The sequence below is a fragment of the Hydra viridissima genome, unplaced genomic scaffold, assembly GCF_058129835.1.
Source record: "Hydra viridissima isolate aposymbiotic clone 2 unplaced genomic scaffold, HvirCarnegie_v1 scaffold_13, whole genome shotgun sequence".
Classification (NCBI taxonomy): domain Eukaryota; kingdom Metazoa; phylum Cnidaria; class Hydrozoa; order Anthoathecata; family Hydridae; genus Hydra; species Hydra viridissima.
In genome coordinates this window covers 9,794,008-9,818,102 of record NW_028324312.1, presented here as the reverse complement: position 1 = coordinate 9,818,102, position 24,095 = coordinate 9,794,008, and the positions used below count along the sequence as shown (strand labels likewise).

General features: G+C 28.7%; 3 protein-coding genes and 1 long non-coding RNA gene across 7 annotated transcripts; 2 read left to right on the top strand and 2 right to left on the bottom strand.

Moving 5' to 3' along the window:
• Positions 1-763: 763 nt before the first annotated feature.
• Positions 764-11,589, top strand: LOC145200691 (myosin light chain kinase, smooth muscle-like). 2 transcript variants are annotated; one of them, XM_090069937.1, is made up of 4 exons: positions 764-917; positions 6,090-6,229; positions 6,424-6,759; positions 6,996-11,589. In XM_090069937.1, exons 2-4 carry the CDS (start codon positions 6,109-6,111, stop codon positions 7,319-7,321), a joined length of 783 nt encoding a protein of 260 aa, XP_089926063.1. In that variant the 5' UTR covers positions 764-917; positions 6,090-6,108; the 3' UTR covers positions 7,322-11,589. The 2 variants fall into 2 exon arrangements, with proteins under 2 accessions (XP_089926063.1, XP_089926062.1); XM_090069936.1 differs by lacking the exon at positions 764-917 and adding an exon at positions 3,634-3,795.
• LOC149880397 (uncharacterized) lies at positions 8,931-12,196 on the bottom strand. The gene is made up of 2 exons (XR_016446109.1): positions 11,426-12,196; positions 8,931-10,464 (listed from the first exon to the last, which is right to left on the bottom strand). It is a non-coding gene; the product is annotated as an uncharacterized LOC149880397 (long non-coding RNA).
• Positions 12,197-15,312: 3,116 nt separating this feature from the next.
• Positions 15,313-16,357, top strand: LOC149880396 (uncharacterized). Its single transcript, XM_090070046.1, has 2 exons — positions 15,313-15,752; positions 16,351-16,357. Exons 1-2 carry the CDS (start codon positions 15,313-15,315, stop codon positions 16,355-16,357), a joined length of 447 nt encoding a protein of 148 aa, XP_089926172.1.
• A 407-nt stretch (positions 16,358-16,764) lies between these two features.
• LOC145187131 (major facilitator superfamily domain-containing protein 8-like) lies at positions 16,765-23,569 on the bottom strand. Of its 3 annotated transcripts, XM_090070940.1 has the most exons (11): positions 23,498-23,569; positions 22,533-22,627; positions 20,251-20,294; positions 19,920-20,154; positions 19,714-19,827; positions 19,381-19,572; positions 19,031-19,118; positions 18,618-18,752; positions 18,299-18,402; positions 17,718-17,908; positions 16,765-17,313 (listed from the first exon to the last, which is right to left on the bottom strand). In XM_090070940.1, exons 1-11 carry the CDS (start codon positions 23,542-23,544, stop codon positions 17,104-17,106), a joined length of 1,455 nt encoding a protein of 484 aa, XP_089927066.1. In that variant the 5' UTR covers positions 23,545-23,569; the 3' UTR covers positions 16,765-17,103. The 3 variants fall into 3 exon arrangements, with proteins under 3 accessions (XP_089927066.1, XP_089927067.1, XP_089927068.1); XM_090070941.1 differs by lacking the exon at positions 22,533-22,627; XM_090070942.1 differs by lacking the exons at positions 16,765-17,313; positions 17,718-17,908; positions 18,299-18,402; positions 18,618-18,752; positions 19,031-19,118 and having other exon boundaries at positions 19,479-19,619.
• Between the last annotated feature and the right edge of the window lie 526 nt (positions 23,570-24,095).

Below are 24,095 nucleotides of genomic sequence, written 5' to 3'. Positions count from 1 at the left end.
GTAACCTATCTCTTAGGTTCTTTCTCCTCTGCTCTCCACTTCTTCCCTTTCGCTGCTCCTCCAACTCCCCTTTTCTCTTTAACTCCCCCGTTTAACTCCTTCTTTAACTCCCTCTTTAACTCCTTCTTTAACTCCCCCTTTAACTCCTTCTTTAACTCCCCCTTTTCTCTTCGAGTTTCTCGTTTTTATATTTGTTGTTTTGTTTTTGGGCGTTGGCGTCTTTTCATTTTCGTTAGGTAGCGTGTAAAATATTAATGGTTGATTTCGGGTGTTTTGATTGTTGTGAATAGCATCTTGGTTAGTTAGGTTTAGCTTCCTCACAATACGAGTAAAAAAGTAATTTCCATTAAAAAATAAAATGTATTTTTGTTTTGAAAACTGATCAACAGCAAAACTAACTCCAAGTTTTAAAACACGAGACAATATTTGAGCAAAAACACACAAAATATCGATGGTTACCAAATATCCCCAGGGAAATGTTGCTGTTTAAACAGTTTCGATATCTTGTAAATAATGGTTGTGTCGGCAATTTTTGTTCCAGATTAAGTAAAAAAATTAAGTTAAAAGCGTTGTGACTTTTTGTTTTGAATTTGTTTCTTTTCTGAAAAATCCTTGCTTTATTGACTAAAAGTCTTTTCGTTCATTTTTACGTTCATCTTTAAAAGATTGACGATAAAACTGATGACATTAACTTATAGTAAATCCGGAATGATAATTTTTATCAGGAAAGATATTTAATATCCGGACCGATAATTAGCGCTTGGATTATTAATTTACATGCGAATGCATTGTTTATTTACAATGCGTAGTAGACTTTACAAAATAATATTGGGTTAGTGAGTATGTTGAAAGATTTAAGTTGAACAAATATGATTGACTTATGTGAAGAGTGACAGGACAACCGGAATTCTACTACGGTAATGACTGACCTTTTTTATGACTTTTTGCTCGTCGTTGTTAGTATGGAAGCGAGATTTGTTAATTAACATCTAGTTATTTTTTATTAGAGAATAAATCTAGCTAGGTTTGAATATTTACATTTTTTATTATAGAAAATATCTTCAAATTTCACTTTAACAATGCTATTTCATACTTTTTGAGTCATACGTAAAATTCATTAAGTCGTACGTCAAATTAATTAAGTTGTACGTCAAACTTAAAAAGTTATGTAAATCACTAAAGTTATAAAAAAAAAATTTTGTTAACAAATGAAAATCTTTTAAAGTAAAAATATTTGATGAAATGAAAATTTTTTATCGTTTATTTTTATAAAAATTTTGAAGTTGGTGCTTGGTTTATTTTATTATCTTATTTTAACATATCAACAAAACTTGTATTTACTTTATTACTAAGCTTGGCCCATTCTGAAACTTGGATCTTTTTTATTTTAAATAGAACAGCAGTTTTTTAAAGTTTGCTAGAACAGCACATTCCAGAAAAAAAACACGCACAACAGACGTTTGAAACTAGTTTAGTTTCAAACGTTCTGCCGACAAATGCTTGCTAATTAATCTACCGCCAAGCATTGATTATTTATCCGAAAAGTACTTCATAGTAACCGATTATTTTGCGGTTCATTTTTCAATCAACATATCGAAAAAACAGTTATTTGGATTCTAATTAGCAATAGATAAACAGATAAAAGAAAAGTTAAATGGATTTTTAGAAAACCAACAGGATTAAAAAACATTGTTTGAGCGGCTAGGATTAAATGGTTTAAAATCAAGCATCTACTGCTTGGGAAGAATTTCAACAGGGGTTCATTTTAATTTTAAGTAATTTCTGTCTCCAATCTCTTTGGCATCTTCCTCTCTTCTTTTCAACTCTTTCTCGTTCTTCTACCGAAAGCAGTAAACTAAGTTTCTTTTTTTGTTGCTTTTGTTCTTAGTTGTATTTTTTATGTTTGATGGATAATGGATTTCCTTTCGAAAAATATGAAAATTTTCGGAAAACCGATTTTATTTGAAGCATAATTTATGTCGGACAACTTCTTTATAAAATCAATTAAAAAAACTAGTTTTAAACGACAAAAAAATTTTGAGTTACGGAAAAATCACTTCTTGATTGAGGGACAACCAGTATACTGTAGAATTTCTATATAACGAACTTTGAAGAAAAATTAAAAAAAGGAGAAAAAAAAGCTATATGGAAAGCTTTTTTAATCGGAAAGTTTAAAAAAATCGAGTTGTTTAAACCAAGATATTCGTTATATTAGATGCTCGTTACATCAAAAGATAATTTTATAACAAAATAGGTTTTAAATAAAATAAATGCGATTGGCAAAAGAATAAAATACTGGGGCCATGGAAAATGTATCGTTCTATGCATAGAAAAAAAAAAACGCAATCTTAAATAAGGTTTTGTTTTTTTTTCTGAATCTTGCTGCTTTCGCCGCAAACAAAATTTTCCCAAAAAATCCCTCTTTATATTAGATTAACAACTATTGTAATTTTCACTGATTAATTTTCAAGACAGCAAAATCCTAAAATAACTTTGTAATCTGGTCTCGTTTTAGGATTATTATTCGATAGTAACAATTTATCACATAATTTAAACAAAGCAAAAATTATTGCAACAGAGGATGTTAAAGCAGGGCGAATGCATAGCATCATTGAAAAGGTTTTTATAATATCTATGATAGAAATAAAAAAATATTATCCCCAAAAATATAAACTTTTTACAGTAATTATTTAAGTAAATGAAATATCCATTGAATAAACGTCAAAAGTTCTACAAGAGTTTTTAGACGTTCTTAACCATCATCTGCTTTTTTTAACACTGTCAATTTTTCTGAAGAATCAATGATAAATAATAATGAAAAATAACGACGTAAATTAGTTAAAAATTACTTTTTAATTTTTACTCTTTTATTCATTTTTGAAAATCAAGCAAACAGTAAAAAGAAATTGATTTACTGAAATTTTCTTTAAAAATTTCTGAAAGTTATCAAAGCAATAAATGAGTGGTAAATATTTGTTTCCATATAGTATAGTTTCTTCAAAAACTTCCTAACTAAACAAAATACATAAATAAACTTTAAGTTTACCTAAAGTATACCTAAAGAAACTTTTAACAATCAAAAAAAAAATAAAATAATAAAACTTAATTAAAATAAATATATAAATTTATTTCCAAATTAATAACAGAAAAAATTAAAAACTTGCGACGGAAAAAGAAAAAAAGAAAACACTTGTCTTATCGATGTGTTCAATTTCTCTGGTCTCATGGTGGATGTTAAAATGTCAACTGAGTTCTTCAAGCAAAAAAAAACGTAAAGACCCGTTTCTTTTAAAAATTATAACAGAAATTTCAAACGCTAAAAAGACATCATGCTAAGGCCGCGTCACAGGGGGGAGCTGATGAGCTACACCAACAATTTTTTTTTCGCCTACTCTGCTAAGGATTTTAAAATTTATTGTTACTTCAAAAGAACTCAAACAAAAAAAGTTGTTCGATAAAATGTACTTTAGAATAATGTACTTTAGAATAATGTACTTCAAAAGAACTCAAACAAAAAAGTTGTTCGATAAAACTGTTTGTTTGACTGATGAACAAAAAAAAAACAAACAAATGTTACGTCATATGGCACAATGTTACTGAAAATAAAACGCAAAAAAGTGCTGTTTGTTCACTTGTATAAACAGATTCCAGCGTTTTAACTGTAACAGGAGCTTTTTGATTACAGGTGTATGCACTTAACAAAAGTATTTGAAAAGAAAAAAAGAAGAAATTTTTAAATTTACATATTAAAGTTTCCTTTTAGAGAGCTGGCATAAAGGCGGGGGGTGAAGTAAGGTTAGTTATAATTTTACAAGCATGAATGGATAAAAAAACATTTTATATTTTTGTTTTTTACCAAATAAATCTATTTTCCTTTACATTTAGTTTTTGAAAAATAACAGTAAATAAAGCAAGAACAAAAGTAAAATAACATGTTTAACGAAATAAATTGAAAAAATAAAGATAAAAACACATTTTTGTTTTTATCTTAATTTTTTCAATTTATTTACAACATATAAACAACAAATGTAATTTTAATATTCCTACAAATTTATTAATATTCCAATTTTATTTTATTAATATTCAAATTTATTAATATTCAAATTTATTAATATTCCAATTTATTAATATTCCAACGTTTTCCTCGAGCTAAAAAAAAGTTCGTCTCTTATAAAGACTACGAAGAAAAAAGTTTTTTAGTCTTTTTTGAACTTTAATACATTTTACGCTTTCACACAGCGAATATAATTTTTTTTCCGCCAGATGCAACTTTTGGTAGAAATATTTAACAAAGCTTCTTTACATTTTATTGCTGCAATAAAACCGTTATAATTAAGGTGTGTTATTGGTGCTAGGTACATGAAATTAATACTTCAAAATGTCCGAAGCGCTGTGATCGAACTACAAAAACGTATGCCGAACTATTAAATTACCGAAGATTATAGTTGCTACTTGCTGAGAGTTTGTTTATATATTATGTTGAGTCCCTTTGAAAAAAATAAATGTTAATCGTTGCGTTTAGGGGTACTAGCTACTTTAATATAGGATTTATGAATCTTTTTAGGAGGGTTGGGGGGGGGGGTGTTGTTAAGGGTTTAAGATTTCAATCTTTTGGAAAATAATACAAAACGGTTTTATTATCCGAAAGAAGAGCTTTCACTTTACTTTTGGATAACAAAACCGTGCCATACGAAACCAATTGTTTCAATTCTAACATTTTTGTTATGAAAGTTCAACAAAAACTTTTAGCGCTGATTGGTTGATTATCAGATTAACGTTTATTTATTTGCAAATTTTATTGAATTATTGCGTTCTTATTTGTTTCCCGCTTTTATAATTGCTAATAGCAAAAATATTTTAATGAGAGTTTAAACCGTTAATAATTTAGAGACTCTTCGCTAATTTTATAATAAACTTCATCATTAAATTAGGTGAAGTTTGCGAAGAATGTTTTGTTGCCTTGTTTTGAAGGCTAACGTGATATGCATCTGAAAATGGAGATTTTTTATATGCTTCTCAGCACGATCTATGTATTCATTCAATCACCAATTAAAATAAGGAATCTTTTTTTGTTAAAAAATGAACAGAGAACTATGCTTGCTATGTCGTTAGGAAACGAAGGCGGGAAAAAGATAAAAAAGAACCAAGAAAAATGCGCGAGGAAAAAAAACATTTCATTGCTCTAATCTCATCGCGAATAAAAGAGAACCTTTGAAAATAGGTATTTTCATAGAAATAGGTATTTTCTTTCAGTTAGAAAACAGAAAAAAACTTATTAAATTGGCATTTTTATGCTTGTATATAAGTGGGATGCACCGATTACGTGGATGAATGCATTTGCATGCTTTTGTGTCGATATTAAAAGCATGAATTAGTATATTCTATAATTTAGAACAAGATGGGAATTCTTAAACTATTTTTGTAAAATCAAATCATAACAACTTTATTATAATGTTCGGTTATTTCTTATAATCAGAAATATTTCTTATAATTTGGAGATCGATTGAAATCCTAACAAAATTCTCGAACTTTAGACTTGATCTATAACAACTACCTATTTTTATGTGCTTTAATTTTGTTGCAAAAAAGGTATCTAATGCTACAATAGTAAGATGGACAGGAAATTCAGCGATGGGACATAAAGTTTTTGTCGAGTATTGGAACTCGATTTAGTCATAACGATTGTGCACGCACACCATTTGTTCATAATTACCCTAAATTTTCTGAATTTTTTTACTGATCCAATGTACGTGATTAAGAAAGATCTATTGTTTGGCTTAAAAATTTGATACTGGCGTAAGGATGAGTTTGCTTGAACAAATATTTGAAAATTATTTTGACCTGGAAAGAACCTAAATACGCACGACTTTGTTTGCTTTTAAATAATGCAAATCGCTTACATTTTGTTTATAATAATTTATTTAAAAGACTCTTCTTTGCGGAAAGCACTCAATTATTTCGTATATTTTAAATTGTCATTCAAGTAGGTTTTTAAGTGGACCTCGAGAGAATACCCTTTAAAGCTGCATAAAGATTTCGTAACATAAATTTTTGAAAAAGAAAAATTGTTTTTTTTTTTTTTAATATAGAAAAAGTAAGCAAATTAGAATGGGAGTTGAGGATGACGAAGTTGCAGCAATAGAGTTGAATGGAGGTATGCAGAAGCCATCCGAAGAGATTTTTCTATCCCCTGGTAGGAGACCCAGTAAACAGCTCTTTATGACTGCGGGTAAGTTAAGTCTTATCTTTGCACACACACACACACACACACACACACACACACACACACACACACACACACACACACACACACACACACACACACACATAAATGTTTATAATGCTTATATTAGTATTTTTAATTATCATTACATGTTTAACATATTACTATATAAAATTTAAAAGACGTCTTCCTAAATTTAGGAATAAACGTCATTTTAATGCCAGCGACACCATGCGCTTCGCCACTCAGTCATGCGTATCCAGAAATTTTATTTAAGCCAGCAGATTTAGATGTAGTTGTTGGAGACACAGCAGAGTTTCATGTCACCTTGAAAAACCGCGACAACGATACAGTAGTTACTTGGATGAAAAGCGGTGTACTTCTATTGACGTTGGGTCGCTTAAAAGTATGGGACGAGGGGAACACTTTTTACTTGAGAATTAGACAAGTAGAAGAAAACGACGAGGGGATGTACGAATGTCGAATTAGAAATAACGCTGGGGAGACAATGTGCGACGCATCCCTTGCTGTGTATAGTAGGTTTATATTTCTTCTTTTGCGATTACTTCTCGTGCTTTACTTTTTATAATTAACAATTTATCTTTTTTCTCATTGAGATCAGTGTGCTTAAATTTGATTATCTATAAATTCTCAATATGAACTGAAGTTTTTAAATTGATTTATGAAATAATTTATAAAGATTAAATTCAAAACGAGAGATAACTTTTTAATTATCAGAGTTAAATTTTTGAGCTCAATTTGTTATGATTAGCTTCAGAGATTGAAGATGACGAAGAAGAACCGGCTCAGGAAAAGCTATCTTTCAAAAAAGAACTGAAACCAGAATACATAGTATACCAAGGCGATTCGCTAAATCTGGAAGTCCAAACAAACAACAGTGGCTCGGTAAAAGTATCGTGGTATTACATGGGAAATAAGCTCATTTCCACAGACGATATTCAGTTGCTATCCAAAGGCAATGTTCATCAACTTTTTATAAAAGAGTCTTTACTAGATGACGAAGGAAATTATAAATGCGTCGTTCAAAGCGAAACGGAAACGATATCTACAGAAACAGTTGTTTTAGTAGAGGAGTAATGAATCTCCATGCTATAATTAAAATCTTGTTGAATTCAAAAAAATGCAAAAGGCGATATTCAACCGATTCTCGGCACATGGTTGTGGGCGATACATTTGCCTTTAAAATAATGAGTTTATAAACACTGTACAATGGCAGGCATATATTGCTCGCAGCAATTTTTTAAAATTTTTTATAATTAACATTATTTATAATAGAATATTTATAGATTATTGGTAGAACATTTTTTAAAGCAAGATTGTAAGTAATACTTGGTCGAGGAAAAACTTCTACCGCATCTACTTTGAGATTTCCACAATTTATTTAACTGGTTTTTGGAATTATCAACTAAAAATATGCGCTAAATCTTTTTTCAATAGGAAATTGTCTATTATTTACCAATCAAGAGGTTTCTAGATTGCCAAAAATTAGAATCTAAGTTAAAATTCCTATGATATAGAATGTTACTTATTTCAAATGTGCAATAAGGATCACAACAAATCATAACTGTGTGAACTAAACATACAGATTTAAAAATATTTTACACTAATTCTATTATAATATTCTACATCATGTCTTTAAAGCTAAAAATAGCGTCAATAGGGACAAATTATTTATTCAAACAATACTTTAATTTAGACAAATTAAGCTTATCCTCGATTTTTCCTCATTAATAGAGATTGCTGCAATCATTTGCATAATCTCTATAACCATGGTGTGGATTACTTTAACTATGGCGAATAAATAATGCGTTCTAATAGATAATCATAAAATGCTACGACTTTCATTTCAACACAAGTAGACTTCTTGCTGGTGTCGTGTTCAACCCTTTCGTGTCGAAGGCGCACATATGTGCGCCTCGGATATTTTATATTTATATTTTTGTTATTTATATATACATAAATAACAATACATATATAAAGTTTTTTACTTTCTTAATTATATTTTTGGATTCTAAATTTTGCCTGCTTTCCAATGATATATACTTTGTTTTACTTATTTTGTAAGGAAACCCATCTATTTAAGTGTTTACGTCGCATATTATTGCGCTTTTTAAATCGCCTAAATAAATTCCGGTACGAAAGGGTTAAAATGGTGTTCAAAATTCTGTCAAAATTGTGAACACCAGTTAAAACACGATTCACGTTCAAAATTTAATTTTTTTTCAACGTTGGATATTTAATTTGAAAAGTGAAAGTTATCCTTTCATTCCGAGTGTTATCTTTAAAAATAATTCAAATAGACCAATTTTTATGTATGTATGAGTGTATGTATGTATGTATGTATGTATGTATGTATGTATGTATGTATGTATGTATGTATGTATGTATGTATGTATGTATGTATGTATGTATGTATGTATGTATGTATGTATGTATGTATGTATGTATGTATCTATGTATGTATGTATCTATGTATGTATGTATCTATGTATGTATGTATCTATGTATATTAGGGTGACAAAAAAAATCAAAGTGCTCGATATTGGACTCTCAAACCTTTATTGTAATTCTTTTGACTAAAAAAATAAACTGTACAAAATTTTATTAGAATATTTTCATATCTTGGGGTTGCTCAATGAGCTTGATATCAGATTTAAGGGTCAACGTAAAAAAAAAACGTATGTACTTTTTTTTTTTTATTATTACAAACTTTTAATTATTTAATTCAAGTTTAGTGTTATTTATATGATTTTAATCAATGTTTGATTCAGGTTGTTCGCTTGTTTTCACTTGTTTATTGTTCACTTGTTTTTATTAATGGGTTTACAATTGCGGACTTTCGCATATCTGGAATTTGACGTCGATGTTGTTCCACAGTTTGTAAAATATATTGCAATTGAGTTTCATCCTTTGTCAAGATTTTTGTGTAATCTGAAACGAGTTTCACCGCTTGTTCAGCTGCGTCATTCACAACTTTCATAGAATTAGCAATTTTATGTGCATCCTGGCATTCGGTTATTGTACTCCACTTGTATGGACAATATTCCTTCATAAATGTCCAATTTATTCCAAGCAATTCAAATATATATTTTGATCTCTTTGTTACAAAGTCATCTAAATTCATGCTTAAAAGTTAATCCTTTACCTTCAAGGCTTTTCACCTGGGTTTTTTTCGCTGGCTTTAAGTGAAATCAACAACTTTTCTTTAGTTTGTTTACCAACGTCGTTGCTAAAAAAGAGAGACTCACAAGGTCTTCAGTTAAATACAATGGCTTCATTTTTTTAAGAATAAAATTGATGTCAAAACAAGCATTCATCGTGCTTGGTACATAGCACCAGGAGAATGAAAAGTTATTCCCCTTTGACCTGGAAGAGTTTTTCGTAAAAAAATTTCAACAGTTGCAAAAATTCTTTGTAATCATTGCAAGGTTGCTTTGATCCTTGCATCATATTTACAGCAAATTATACTGCTGGTGGTACAAGTGAACCATATACTTTGAGATCTGCATCAGTTAAGAGCTGTGATTCAGAATTAAGTTTACTCCACTGATCACAAAATTGTCAAAACAACTCAAACTCTGAACCGGAAGATGCTCCAAAACAAGTTTTATAAACATGGGATAAAATCATTCCATGAATATGGTGTCCACAGGCTGTGTATAATAAAGACTTTCCATAGTCTTGCCTTCTTACATGGTGATAAATTTTAAAGGATCTTCATGAGCAAATCAAATAGTTCTTTAATATCTAGAGAAAAAGTTTCCACATTTCTTTGCTGAGTTTCTATTTTTCTGCCTTTACTCTTTTTCAGCTTTCTGTATTTATCAACAAGTTTTTCAACATGTATTACAACATCATAACATTGGTTTGTTGGAATTCTAGCTATTTGCCAAAACTATAGAACCTGATCTGTCACAAGGTCTGCATTTTTGTTTACATTGTTTCTATTTTTAAAGAAAATATAAGAATAGATGGCACAAATGTAGCTTGACCAATACACCATAGCTTATTTTGACTTCTAGTCCATTTACTATAAATCAAGTTTGAAAATATTTCTTTAATATTCATTCACAACAATGAACTCATTTGTATTTACAGGATGATGTAATAATTTTAGCAGTTGTGCAATACTGATACAATAACTTAACTGGATGATGAAATATTACAGTGGGTGTTCTGAATGCCAGCTAACTTTACTTTACTTTTAATTTATCAATTTTCTAAAAAAAAAAAACGTGCATTATGCATAATGACTCATTAGATTAACAAATAATAAAATATTGATAACATTCTCAACACAATTATTAAAATAGAAAAGATAAATCATAGAATATGAAAAATGTGGGTTTGAGCAATTCATGGCATCTTCCAAACACTTCCAGAGACTTTGTACATTTGTTGGAGTCATCATGTGAACTTTTCTATCTTTTCTGCCATAATTCAGACACAGTTTATTGTGTTAGAGGGTTCTTGTTTTGTTGGAAAATAAACCTTTTACCAATATATCTAATAGCAGCACACTGAAAACATTTTACTTCCTTTATGTGCCACAACAAAGATTTCCATTAAGCTATTTGACCATTTAGATCTGCACTTCGCAATCGCCTCTTAAACAAATTGATACCTGAGTTTGTCTTGTTTGATTTAATTTTTTTTTTTTTTATCATTGGTGCTGGTAGTCTTCTATTTCTTTTGCTTACGACTGTATTCATCTTCACTCTCTGAACAACATTTCAGCCTTCTGCAATGTTTTTTTAATGCACTTGATCCTGTATTTTTCAAGTGAGCCAATGTGTACATAACATTTGATTTTTTGAATTTTCAATCTTCTGGCAATTTTTTTATGAGTATAACCTTCAGATAAAACCTTCAAATTTTGCCACATAATTAAATTAAATATTCGCATCTTTTTCATTTTTCATAGTATCACTGTAGTAACACTATTGTTAAGAAAGTATTAACTGAATTAAATGTAAAATTCAATAAAAAAAGAAAGAAGAAAAATCATTTTATTAAGTGACATTATCAATAGTAATGAATAAATGGACTAAATTACTTACCAAAATTTAATAAAAAGTTAAAAAACTGAAAAAACTCAGTACATCAATAATTTTTCAATTTGTAGTCAATAAAATACTTTTTTATAAATATATATGAAAACAAAGAATAAACTCTACTTACTCCAGTTCTCAAACTCTTACGAATGCTTCTTTTCTTTAAGTGTTCTTCTTTTGGCTGTATATTATCTTTTTTTTATTATTATTATTCTTTTTACATACACCATATATAGTTTGTTTTCCAGTTTCTTTTAAGATTAATGTATCATTAAAACACTCTAAAACACATTTCATAAACAGTCTAAAACATATTTTAGAGTGTCTAATAAGGAAATTGATGATTGAGAAAATGGCATAAATTATTACATTTTTAAATATATCTTATTATTTCAACTACTATTATTACTACTATTATCAGTAGTATTAATACAGGTTACAGTGAAAAATAGAGATTATTTACAAAACATTCATATCTAAGAGGGAACAAAAAAAAAACTGCATAAAAAACCTTCTTAAGATAAAATCAATAAGATGCCTTATCTCGCTAATTCCATCTTATCTTTACATTTAAAAAACGAGGGAAAATATTAAAGTATAGTTAAAATAAACACCAAAACCTGAGTCGTTAGTTTTAAATGGACTTCATGATTAAAAAACTTTTAAGTTTTATCCCTTTAATATAACTGAACTGTGCTAATTCAATCGACCTCAACCTGAGTGACTTAATGACAAGGATTTGAATTATCGCAAATACACGAAGAACTCTTGGAGGGCTCATTTACCGACAGACATCTTTGATCGATATTTACAGTCTCAAGACAATGGAGAACTTTTTTAAACTTCTCCATTGTCTTGAGACTGTTTTACTCGTTTCTCCGCACCTCCCCCTCACACACATAAAGAGTTAATTTAGAGTAAGTGTTTTAAAAAAAGTTAACCACGTTAAATAACGTTTATGTTAAAGGTTTTTTAAAACTTAACGTAGATCCCTCTGCTAACACATACTATGAATGTTTTCTTTTATTTACTGCAGTAGTTAAAAAACCATACCACAAATAGCTCATAATTGCTCAAATCGATTTAAAATGCAAAACTGAAAAAAGTCTCTCAACGATGTTAGGGTCTTAATCTACTTAGCTTTGATCAGGATGACATCAATCTTGATTAGTTTTGATCAGGATAACATGATCAGGATGACATGATCAGGATAACATGATCAGGATGACATGATCAGGATGACATGATCAGGATGACATGATCAGGATGACATGATCAGGATGACATGATCAGGATGACATGATCAGGATGACATGATCAGGATGACAGAATATATCAGTTGCTTTTTAAATCCTTGTGCTAAAACTGGGATAAATTAAAGATAAAAAATTAAAAAAAAGAGATAAAAAAATTTTTCTGGGTAAAACTTATGATTTCTTTTTTTTACACTTCAAAAATCAAAATAAAAAAAAAACCGAGAAACAATCAAGCTTGAAAGTTTAAATCTACCAATCGCCTGAAATCTACCAATCGCCTGAAATCTACCATTCATCTGAAATCTACCATTCACCTGAATTGATGAAAGAATGTTAAAGCTGCAGGTTTTTAGTTGGATCAGCATCGCCCTGATTCGGAAAAAAATAAGTTTAAAAAACACATGTGAACTTTGTGAAGACAGTAAAAAAGGTTAAAAAACTATCAAAGGGCTCTAAAAGTGGCGATTGACATTTTGAGGCGGATTTTTGAAAGTTTATTTAAATATTACAGAAAAAAAAAAAAAGAATGAATGTAAAGTCAAAAAAAAAAAATATTTTGCAATGAGGAAGAAATGAGGTAATTAAAGACACGAAAACAGAAGCGTAAAGAGGTTGTTTATTGTTTATTATTGGGTGAAAAAATTGACTGAAAAATATGGTAAAATCTTTTTTGAATCTTGAGAAAATTCTCACTGTTTTAAAGCGACGTGATTTACATAACTTTTGTACTTTGGGTATAAAATTAGCTGATGTATTTTTCAAACTTCAGCAAGGCTTTGCAATACATTTTTTGAACTTGAAAGTGCAGCATCAGCATATATATATATATATATATATATCGGAAAAACCATAGGAGTCAAAGTTTGGGTTTTTTAAGGTCTAAGTTGCATCTGGTGGTCGATATAAATGTGGAGAATATTCCAAACTTTTTATTTGTTATCATACATTTTTTTTTTTTTTGCAAAATGAAAAAATCCATTTTCTAATTCTTTGAGAATGTCACTATTTTTATAAATTTTATAACTGCGGTAGCCACGTGATTGATGAGTTGGATGACGCAGAACTACAGTAGGCTTTGTTTCGATTTCCTTTTAATGCTTATTCATGTTCCTCCTTAGTGCTTATACTTTTTGCTTTTAGTCTTTGTTTGTATGTATATTATAGAGCACTTTAAAGGTTCTTAGGGATATTTTGAGTTTTTGTTGCTTTCCAAATACTATCTAGAGATACATTATAGTAATAAATTGTGCATTTTGCATTTAAAACTTTCCAATTAAATATGGAAAAATAAATGCAGTTCTAAATAAAAGTTGACAGTTTCTAAGTAGCATAGGTTTGTGTATTACTCTTTTAAAAATCTTTCAAACATATAAATCTTTGTGTGGGTTAACAGCTATGTCAACAGACTCAAAGCGCATGCACGACAGCTCGAAAAAAATGTCCGTAATTCCATAAATGCCTCATAATTATACAGCATTTCATGTAAATCTTTGGTGTGCAGGTGTCTGCCGTTATTTCTTCTACCTCAAAGAAGATTGCCTGGTTAATTCTAGGCGTTACACTTGTAATAATAAATGAGTCATTGCCGATAAAATCTCCCTATAGTCTTCATAAATCATAAAGTTTAATGGTCACATAGTTTGATAAGAAACGGCACGTGGTTAGTAGTAGTAACAATTTGCTACCATTTATTTCAAGGTGTGGTATTAAACTTTTTTAACTCAATACTGGATATTTAAAAAAATATAACTAAATATTAAGTATAAAATAGATCATATAAATCTCCTTAAAAACTTTTAATGAGCTAATATGAAGTTAGGAAGAAGAGATTTTTACTTTAAAATAAGTTCCTACTTTTAAGAGTTCAAAATTATTAGAAATCGGCATTAAAATTAAAAAAAAAAAAAAAATCCATAGTTACGCATACGCACCACCAGTGTCCACTTAAGTTCAATGTTGAAATACAGTGATCAGTAAAAGTCCTTTTGTTTGCAAAATCTTAGGAGAATCATTTATTACTTTTCGCATAGACAACGGACCTTATATTGTTCAAGTATTTTTAAAGTGTGTGATGAAATTATTTAACAACCTCTTAGTCAGTGAGATCAACTCGGTTGAGGGAAGTTCTTCACAACATGCTTTAAATACTTTCCTAGCTACTTTGTGTTGATCATGCCAAAAGTGTAGTCTAAGTAAAAATAGCAGAGAATGCAGACTGCATGTCTACAAACTCTGCCTGATGAGTTTATGAACAGAAAATGCAAGATTTTCAAAAGGTGATAATGACATTGTAATAGTGGTAATTAGCCCATTTCCTCTTGATCTAAATTTTCGGGCTAAGTAAGGCGTGTGTTTTTAATACTTTTGAAAAAAATAAATTTGAAACAGTTAATAAAAACGCTACAGTATTTTAACCTCTATAGTATGCAAACTAATTGAAAGTTTTTGTCAGAGATTCAATAATAAAACACCTGGTTGATAACAATTGAATAACCAAAGACCAACATGGTTTTATAAAATCAAAAAGCTGCATTACAAACCTGCTAGAAACTTTAGATATGCTTACTGATCTTAAAGAAAAAGGTATTTGTGCTGATAACGCCATTTTAGATTTCGCAAAAGCTTTTGAATCGGTTTCACATTGAAGATTAATTCTAAAATTGGAGTCAATCGGTATAAAGGGGTTTTTACTTAATTGGTGTGTGTCGTTTTTGAATAACAGAAAACAAATAGTAGTTCTAGGGAAATATGTATCAGAATGGGAAACTGTAAGAAGTGGAGTGCCGCAAGGATCAGTTCTTGGTCTTTACTTTTTGTAATTTTCATCAATGACTTAACACAGGGTTTAAACAACAAAGCTAAATTATATGCATATGACACAAAAGTGGAAGAAAAAATAGATAAAAATGATAAAAATTCGCATAATAATTCCCTTCAAGATGATTTGGATTATCTCTTCGAGTGGTCGACTAAATGGCTAATAAGCTTTAATAGTGATAAATGCAAGATAATGCACATAGGTTATGACAACCAAAAAAATAAATACACATTAAAAAGCAATATTGAAGAATTAGGAACCTCTAGAAAAATTCTTAAAGAGACATCGTTAGAACGAGACTTAGGTGTATTTATTTCAAATGATTTAAAATGGGAACATCATATTGAGTATATTGTTAACAAAGCTAATAGTAAGTTGGGGTTAGTAAAACACGCGTTCAACTATATCTACAAAAGTACTATGAAACTATTATACATATCACTCGTGAAACCTCACTCAGAGCATGCATTTCAAATATGGAACCCATACTATGCTAAAGATATTAATCTTAGAGAAAGAGTCCAAAAACGAGCAACTAAACTTTGTTTCCCAAAATTAAATTTTACCTTTAAAACTTTGTTTCCCAAAATTAAATATGAACAAAAGTTACAAAATATGGAACTTTTGGTCGATAGAAGGTTGCGAGGTAATTCATAGCAAATACTACGAGAGGGCATGATCAGAAATTAAGAAGAGAATATGTGAGACACTCACTTTCTAGGGATAATTTCTTCACCAACTGTGTTGTAGAAGCATGGAATATCCTAGATCAAGATGTTGTTAACGCAACTTTTGTAAAATGATTTTTAAAAACAAACTAAAACTCTTTAATGAAAAACGGCTGTTATAGTCTAACATCTACTGTCGTTAAACTCATTTTTCTTGGTAAAACAAGAAAACAGCATTTGATTTATTATGTTAAATAAATTCATTAAAATAATATTTATTATATTATTATATTACATCATTATTTTAAAGGTTTTAACGTCCCTTGATACGATACACATGCAACAACGCTTCTCTTTCCATCCTCAGTGCACACTTCGATTAGTTAATGAAAAATTAATTTTAAAAGAGGTTGTCAACATAACTTAATTTAAATATCATCTAAATGAATTTTTACTTTTAGCAACGCTCTTAGAAATCTTTGATAGTCGTTTGTTGGGACAACCTCTCTTTGTTAGAAAGCTTTTTAAAGAAAGCTCTAAAGCTCTAAAGGGTCCAACAACATCCATTGCATGGTTGTGATACACAGATTTTCCATTTTGTTAACTCAAAAATTTCTTGTTCCAGATTTTAAATAGCGTAAAATTATCAATTATTTTCGACTCAAAACCTTATTCAATCTATGTTCAGAAAATAAATCAAAAACAAAAAAAAAAAAAACATCAATTTATCAAAATTTTATAAGCTTTCATCTTTTAATTTTCTTCTAAACTCATACTTTGTAGCTAAAAGTTTAGAAAGCAAAAACATCTTTTAAAAAAAAATTCCTTAAAATCATATAATTTACAAAATCAATTAGAATCACAAAGTCAATAAGAAACGTTATTTACAATAATTCATTTGGAGAGTTTAAACTTAGATAGAAATTTGAAATAATATAAAACGATAAAATGTTCAGAATTAAATCGCAGGAGAGCACAATACAAAGCGAATTTATAAATAACTTTTGCATTGCGCTTTGTATTCCTCTGTAACAAACACACTGAGCATAAAAAAACATAAATATCAACAATTTAAAGTGTTTTTATCTCCAGGAGAGTAAGGTAACAGTCGTTTCCACGTACCCTTAATAAATACTATAGTTACAAATAACATGATGATTGTAGAGGTTGCAGACCATCGCAAGCCGTAATGTTGGTATAAAACCGTTATATACAATGGACCAACGACTCTTGCTAGAGATCCGATTCCAGTTAACCAAGCCATGTAACGACCCTAAAGAAGACATTGTTAGCAATAACATTGAAGAGATATTCATCAAAATGTTTTAAAACAAAAAGATCAAATATAAGTTTTACTATTAGCTGTAAATTCTGGTATCATCACAAATACAATTACTTTTTCAATATTTGTTACTTTTTTTTTTTGCCAAATAAATAAAAAAAAACTTGCAAAATTCCCGTTTGAAAAATTTTATATTTAAATTGCAAACCTGAAAAAAATACAACAATAGCTTCGTGATACTTACAAAAATATATTTCAAAAGATATATATATATATATATATATATATATATATATATATATATATATATATATATATATATATATATATATATATATATATATATATATATCTGATAAATATACAAAATTAATAATGATTTAAGTAAAACTCACTTGTGGGAAGGGCCCAATAACTTTAGAGTACAACACATTAATCATTACAACTGTAAGAGGGTAGCCAGTGTTAATGAGTATTATTCCTGTAAGGAGTTGAGGAAAGGGTAACTTAGGAGAGGTATGACACCAATAATAGTTAGAAGGGCAACCACCACCACCATTGTCCAAAATTGTACCGTTAACACGTACTGTGAAAAAGATGTTAATCATCACAGATTAAGACAACATACTATTTACTTTTATTGTATATGTACTTTTTCTTTTGCAATTCTAACGTACATAATATTACATTCATTTATCACTTTTATTTATACTTATTACAATACTTTTTAATACTTGATAGTTTTAAGGGTAATGTTTTTTACTTCAACCTTTATTTTTGTCTATCCCACTGAACTTTCTCAACATTCTTACAAAACACATCTCTTTACATAAAAAAAAACTGAATCAGCTATTTTCGAAATTCAGTCCAAATTTAAAATCCTTTTTATAATGAAAAAAAAAAAAAAGAAATAGGGGTATATACACAATGTCAAAACGAAACATAAAAATTTTAAATTAAAAAGCTTTACTATTACCGATTTCAAGAAGCTTTAATTTCCCTGGACCCCAGGGTAGATAGAAACAATATCCAAGAAGTAATAAAATAAATGCAAATAACATGACTTTTCGTTCCATGAATCTATGAAAAAAAAAAAATCATGACATAATACAGAAAAAGAAACTGATGTGATCTTTAAAATGAATAATCATAAATTATTAATTTATAAATCATTAATAGATATAAAACTTAAATTAATTTTCTTAAAAGTACTCAACTAAAAACATATTTAAGGTTTGCAGCTAATAAATGTTTTTGATAAACTTTTTTAAAAATTTTAAAGAAAAGGATAAAACCTTTTACATAGAGGAACAGCGGCAATATATAAAAAGATACATTGGACCCCAGAGCCTGACATCAATAATGCACCATAAAATGCTGTTTGGCGACGTGACCAAGCATACTCATTCATGAGAATTGGAGAAATAAGTCTAAAGAAATTGGAGAAATAAATCTAAAGTTTAAAACTACTTTTTTTTTTCTACTTGGACAACATTGCTTTAAAGGATTGTCAAATAAGTACTTAAAATGTTAAGTACAAAAAATATAAAAACTGAAAAGAGAAGCAATCATCATTTAAAATATGGATGCAAAATAGATACACAAATATGAAGTGCTTGTGGTAGATTTGAAAAGAGTGAACATTGTGCTACAGATGATATTTGTATAGGATGGAATGTAAAACAATGTTTTAGACTAAAAAACTTACGATTCATTGAGTGCAAAAACAGACATTGTTACAAACCATAAGCCAACACAAGCACAAACAGCATACTTGTCTAGTGGACTAAAGTCAGCTACAAGAAAAGAAAAGAACTTTACAATTCTAAATTCATTATGACATCATTTGTGCCTTATGTTGAGTTGACAAGCTCAACTCAACATAAGGCACAAATACAGAGTTGATCCATTTTTTCAAAAAACTAATTTAATTGTTAAAGAGAATTTTTTTTGTAACTAAGATCAGAAAAAAAAAAAAAAATGCTAAAAATAAAAATATACAAATAAACTTTTTCAAAAACTAAACTTTTTCAAAAACTAAACTTTTTCTGAACTTACAACTTTGTTGATGCTTTTGTTTTAAACCCTTTTCATTAGGGAGTTTCCTAAAGCTCACCAAAACAAGAACAATATTCAGCAAACCCAATAGAATCATTATCAAACAAGGCGTTGTATATATGTTCAACTTCAACTTTAAGAGTGAGATATAATAACCTGTTGGTCCTATAGGTTGTGTTGCAGCTTGAAAGACTAAATTTGAGTAATCATGTATTCCAGACAAATTGACATTTCATAAGCTACCATAAATTGAAAAAAAAAAAAAAAAAAACATTTAAAAAGAAATTAAAAAAACTTTTAAATAAGAATAGCCTAATAAAATAATCCACTTACGAGGACCAACAAGAAAACCAATTGTTTGGAACATAGTTAAGTAAGACAAAACCTTCACTCGATCTTGATTGTTTGTCAAATGAGCACCAACTGTTCTTGTTACTGCAACATTTCCTAAAGAAGATCGTGTTACTCTAGTATGATTGAAATTTTTTCATGATCACAATTGCTAAAGATAATAAACAATTAAGCTGATAAAAAAATACCTGAACTGCAACCAACAAGTACACGGCCGGCTAACAAAAACCAAAGCCCTCCATAGGTTTGGGCAAATGCATATAAAATATATCCTCCTATCATCAAAATGAAAGATAACAACAAGGGCTCCATTGCAGGTCTTCTGTCACACCAATAGCCAAATACAAAAGAAAACATCATCTGTGCCAAACTAAATGCAGCATTGACCCAGCCATAAAATGTTTCACTAACTGTTTTGTCGATCTAAATATTGGAAGGCAAAAACTCTTAAGTCATCCATATTTTCAGTGTATTTTCTTTTTAAAAGGAAAACTTAAACAACTAGGTTTAAAGACAAACCTCCCTCATGAATGGCCACATGGATGACATCATGACTGAAAAACCTTTTTTAAAAAATCAAATTGTTATTGAAAAATAGGACTTAACTTCTAGAAAAAAAACTGAATTTTTTGAATAAACTGAATTTTGAATAAATTCTTTTAAAACAAATTTAAAAATTAGGACATTAATTGTCAACATTTTTTAAAGACTTTTTGGAAAATCTAATCAACATGCTTCAAATATATATATATATATATATATATATATATATATATATATATATATATATATATATATATATATATATATATATATATGACTTGTGTGTTCCAATTTATAAATTATGACACCTGTAAAATGTTGAAAACTTTTTGTGGCAGATTGATGGGTTCAAAATGCACATGAATATATTTTCTTTTCATAATTGAAACACTTAAAATGTTTTATAGTGTAACAAGTTACTACAAAGACTGTAAAATACAGTTCAACAAAACTTAAAGCACCATTACTATCACACAGCGCACAGTTAACCTGAGTTTTTGTGACTACTTTTGTGACTTTTTGTGATCTACTGTTCATTTCCTCTTATGTCTGATAGACTTAAAATTTTCTTTCTGTCAACCTGCAGATGTTCTGATAATTCTCCTTGGTTTTAGCTGCAACCAGAAAATCTGCACTCAATTTCATGACATGTTCTGCACTATCATGGACAACATTAACAGAAATTCTTCATCTTTGATGACCAAAACAAAGGTGACCTAACGAGATTTCAATATAGTTGTCAAGTTAAATTCATATCCATTTAAAAAAAGCTGAACAAGTACCACAAATGAACAGTTAATATATATTGTTGAAAAATTGTGTTAAATATCTTCTCCAATAAGATTATAGCATGCAGACTAGAGCATTACAGTGCCAACTTTTTGCTTTAGGGCCATACATTCATCGAACAGGATAAGTTTTCATTCTTGTTGCCCAAGACACAATTCTTGGACATTTGAGAATTCCCACTTTGAGTGATTTTATGGTCATGTTTTATAAGTATCCTTTCAGAAATCTTAATAGGTCAATCAATATAACACTCACTTTCATCACAACATGCTAAAGAGATGAACTGTGAAAATAGCATATGCTGTAGCAATGCTGCTTCTTCTATCCTTTGCCATCTTTCATCATTTTTTTTGTGATCTAACTGCAATGCTAAGTTTTTGTTATGACAACCAAATGATACTGTACAATCTGGTTTCAAGTTTACCACTTCGTCATTCTTCAAGACTTTCTCAGCATCTTTGACGCACAGTAGAAATCCCAAACTGAGTTCTTTAGATGTCTTTTTCAATTTGGCAAGCACTAACAACAATCAATGACAATCTAAAGGAAATTTATAAAACTTTGGATTCTTTTGACACTGCAGTAACTTTTTCACAGGTTTTCATTTCTGTTATGATATGAATGTTTACTATCTGAAAGAAAAAAACAATCTGATTCAACACCATTTTTGCACTGTCATGTTTTGATTAGTTTATAGATAAGCCTGCTTGTTCATGGAACATATAGCATCACAAAACTTGTTCATTTGTTGGTAACCAGCAACTTGTTATCTCAGCATCTGCTTCTGTAACTTTTAAAATATTAAAAAATGTCTAATAATTGGAGGAACCTGTTTTGATCTTTGAATTGATTAAATGAGTTTTTCATTTCACTTACAAATGGTTTTTTTTTTTAAAAATGTTAAAAAACACAACTTGCTGTCAATCTGAAGAATCTCTTCAGAAATTCTTCAGATTGAAGGCAAGCAAGATTTAGAGTTTACCAAATTTCTCAAATAATGGTTCAATTTACTAAAATCAACACTTTATTATTAAATTATTATTTACATTATCAATTCTTACTATATTTAATATTATTAATTCTTACAATGCTTGTCATAATATGCATTTTTATTACCAGTTAAATTTACAAAGGTTCTAGAAAAACTTATATTTTAAAATTTAAAGAAAACTGAAATTCAATTAAATAGGAATGAACAGCTACTAAGTAACTGTACTGAAAAGTGAACTAAATTTGAAATTTATTATATATAAATAATAAGTTAAAAGGATTAGCATTTTTGCAATAAACACACACACACACACACACACACACACACACACACACACACACACACACACACACACACACACACACACACACACACAATAGCATGTGTATAAACAAAACATCTATATAAATAAATATAAACATAAAAAAATTGTAAAATAAAATATTGAATTTATTGTTATGAGTGTTACATAGCTCACCAACTGATCCAGAGAACATGATGCAGTACAAAGTAAATATAATTTGTTTCTTTTCTTTTTGTTTAATATCGTCATCATCATTAAGATACTGATGGCTATGCAAAACAAAAAACAATAATTTACACCTGGAGTAAAGAAAACTTCAAAAGCTAAAAAAGAGCACAAGAAGAAAATCACTTTTTGTTTATTTTTTAAGTTATGTAAATTATGTAATTATTTTTGCAAATTGTGTTTTTATTGAAAAGAACAAAATCCTGGAATAAAAAATCAAACTAAAATCTGAAACCAAACATATTGCGCATTTATACTCTCTAAAATTAATTTGCCTGAGACCTAGCACATGATCTTAACATATTATGCAACTCTCTTAGCCTACATTTACTACTACCATTGCCATTAAATAAATACAAATAGATCTCATTATATTGAGATATTAAACCGTCTTTGTAAAACAGAGTTTCATTTTAAGCTGTAGCACTTATGAAAGATATGATAAGCTGTTAGTTATATAAAATAGCAATTTTTAAATAGTTAAGTTTGGTTAAAAATTGATACATAGAAAAATTTCAGAAAGAGTTACAGAAAATAAAAACCATTGAAATAACAAACAACTAAGCAAAAATTTTATTTTTCAAAAAAAAATCCTTTTCTATAAAAGTCATAAGTATTTCATAAGGATTTTTTAATGTTTATGAAGTTAATTAATTTTGGAAAATAACATTAATTAAAACTATCATTATTTTCTTTAAAGGGAAACTTTTGCTACCCTGTATAAAATAGACGCAGTGTATAGTTTCATAAGAAAACTTTGTGGTTTCATAAGAAAAATAAAGGAATGTAAAAGAAGGCTAACGTCATCTTATGCATACCCATATCTAAGGATATCAGTATAGATACATATACACTCACACAAACCTGCACCAACATCCACACAAACTATACATCAAATATATGACAGATCCTACCTCTTGCTATTTATCACCAGAGCTTCATGATCGCTTTCAAACTCCATTCTTAATTTTTATTTAAATCCTTTTAAAATTAAAGCAAATATGCAAAACTTATCACAAATGTTGAGTATATATATATATATATATATATATATATATATATATATATATATATATATATATATATATATATATATATATATATATATATATATATATATATTAAATAAGATAAAGAAAAGATAAAAGCTAAACATCAGAAATAAACTAGTCACATTATAGAACTAGAACTTTACAAAAGACTTTTAAGAGATAAAATGTAGGAAACAGACTTTATGTAATTCACAAATACACATATAAACAAATAAAAAATCTTTGTATATCCACAAAGTAATTTGTAAAGATATAGATATTTACCATCACCTTTCATAGCCTACACATAGTAAAAAAAAAGCGTTTATATCAAACATATACATTTTAGGAAGGTCTGAAATGAGTTGGATATTAATTTTAAGTAAAATATTAGTATTAGCTTCCTTATGAAAAAAAACAAAACATTAAAACAAACAAAAAAAGCAGCAAGTTTAAAAAAAAAGTTACCAATAAATCTAAA

Bases quoted from the DNA above. Each gene is read 5' to 3' on its own strand.
- LOC145200691 (XM_090069937.1), top strand. From the start codon at position 6,109: ATGGGAGTTGAGGATGACGAAGTTGCAGCAATAGAGTTGAATGGAGGT. The intron at 6,230-6,423 runs GTAAGTTAAGTC...TCCTAAATTTAG, and splicing joins ACAGCTCTTTATGACTGCGG to GAATAAACGTCATTTTAATG. The intron at 6,760-6,995 runs GTAGGTTTATAT...TGTTATGATTAG, and splicing joins CGCATCCCTTGCTGTGTATA to CTTCAGAGATTGAAGATGAC.
- LOC145187131 (XM_090070940.1), bottom strand. From the start codon at position 23,544: ATGGAGTTTGAAAGCGATCATGAAGCTCTGGTGATAAATAGCAAGAG. The intron at 17,909-18,298 runs GTAATAGTAAAG...TCTTTTTCACAG, and splicing joins ATTAAAGCTTCTTGAAATCG to TACGTGTTAACGGTACAATT. The intron at 17,314-17,717 runs GTGAGTTTTACT...TGTCTTCTTTAG, and splicing joins TTATTGGGCCCTTCCCACAA to GGTCGTTACATGGCTTGGTT.
- LOC149880396 (XM_090070046.1), top strand. From the start codon at position 15,313: ATGGGAAACTGTAAGAAGTGGAGTGCCGCAAGGATCAGTTCTTGGTCT.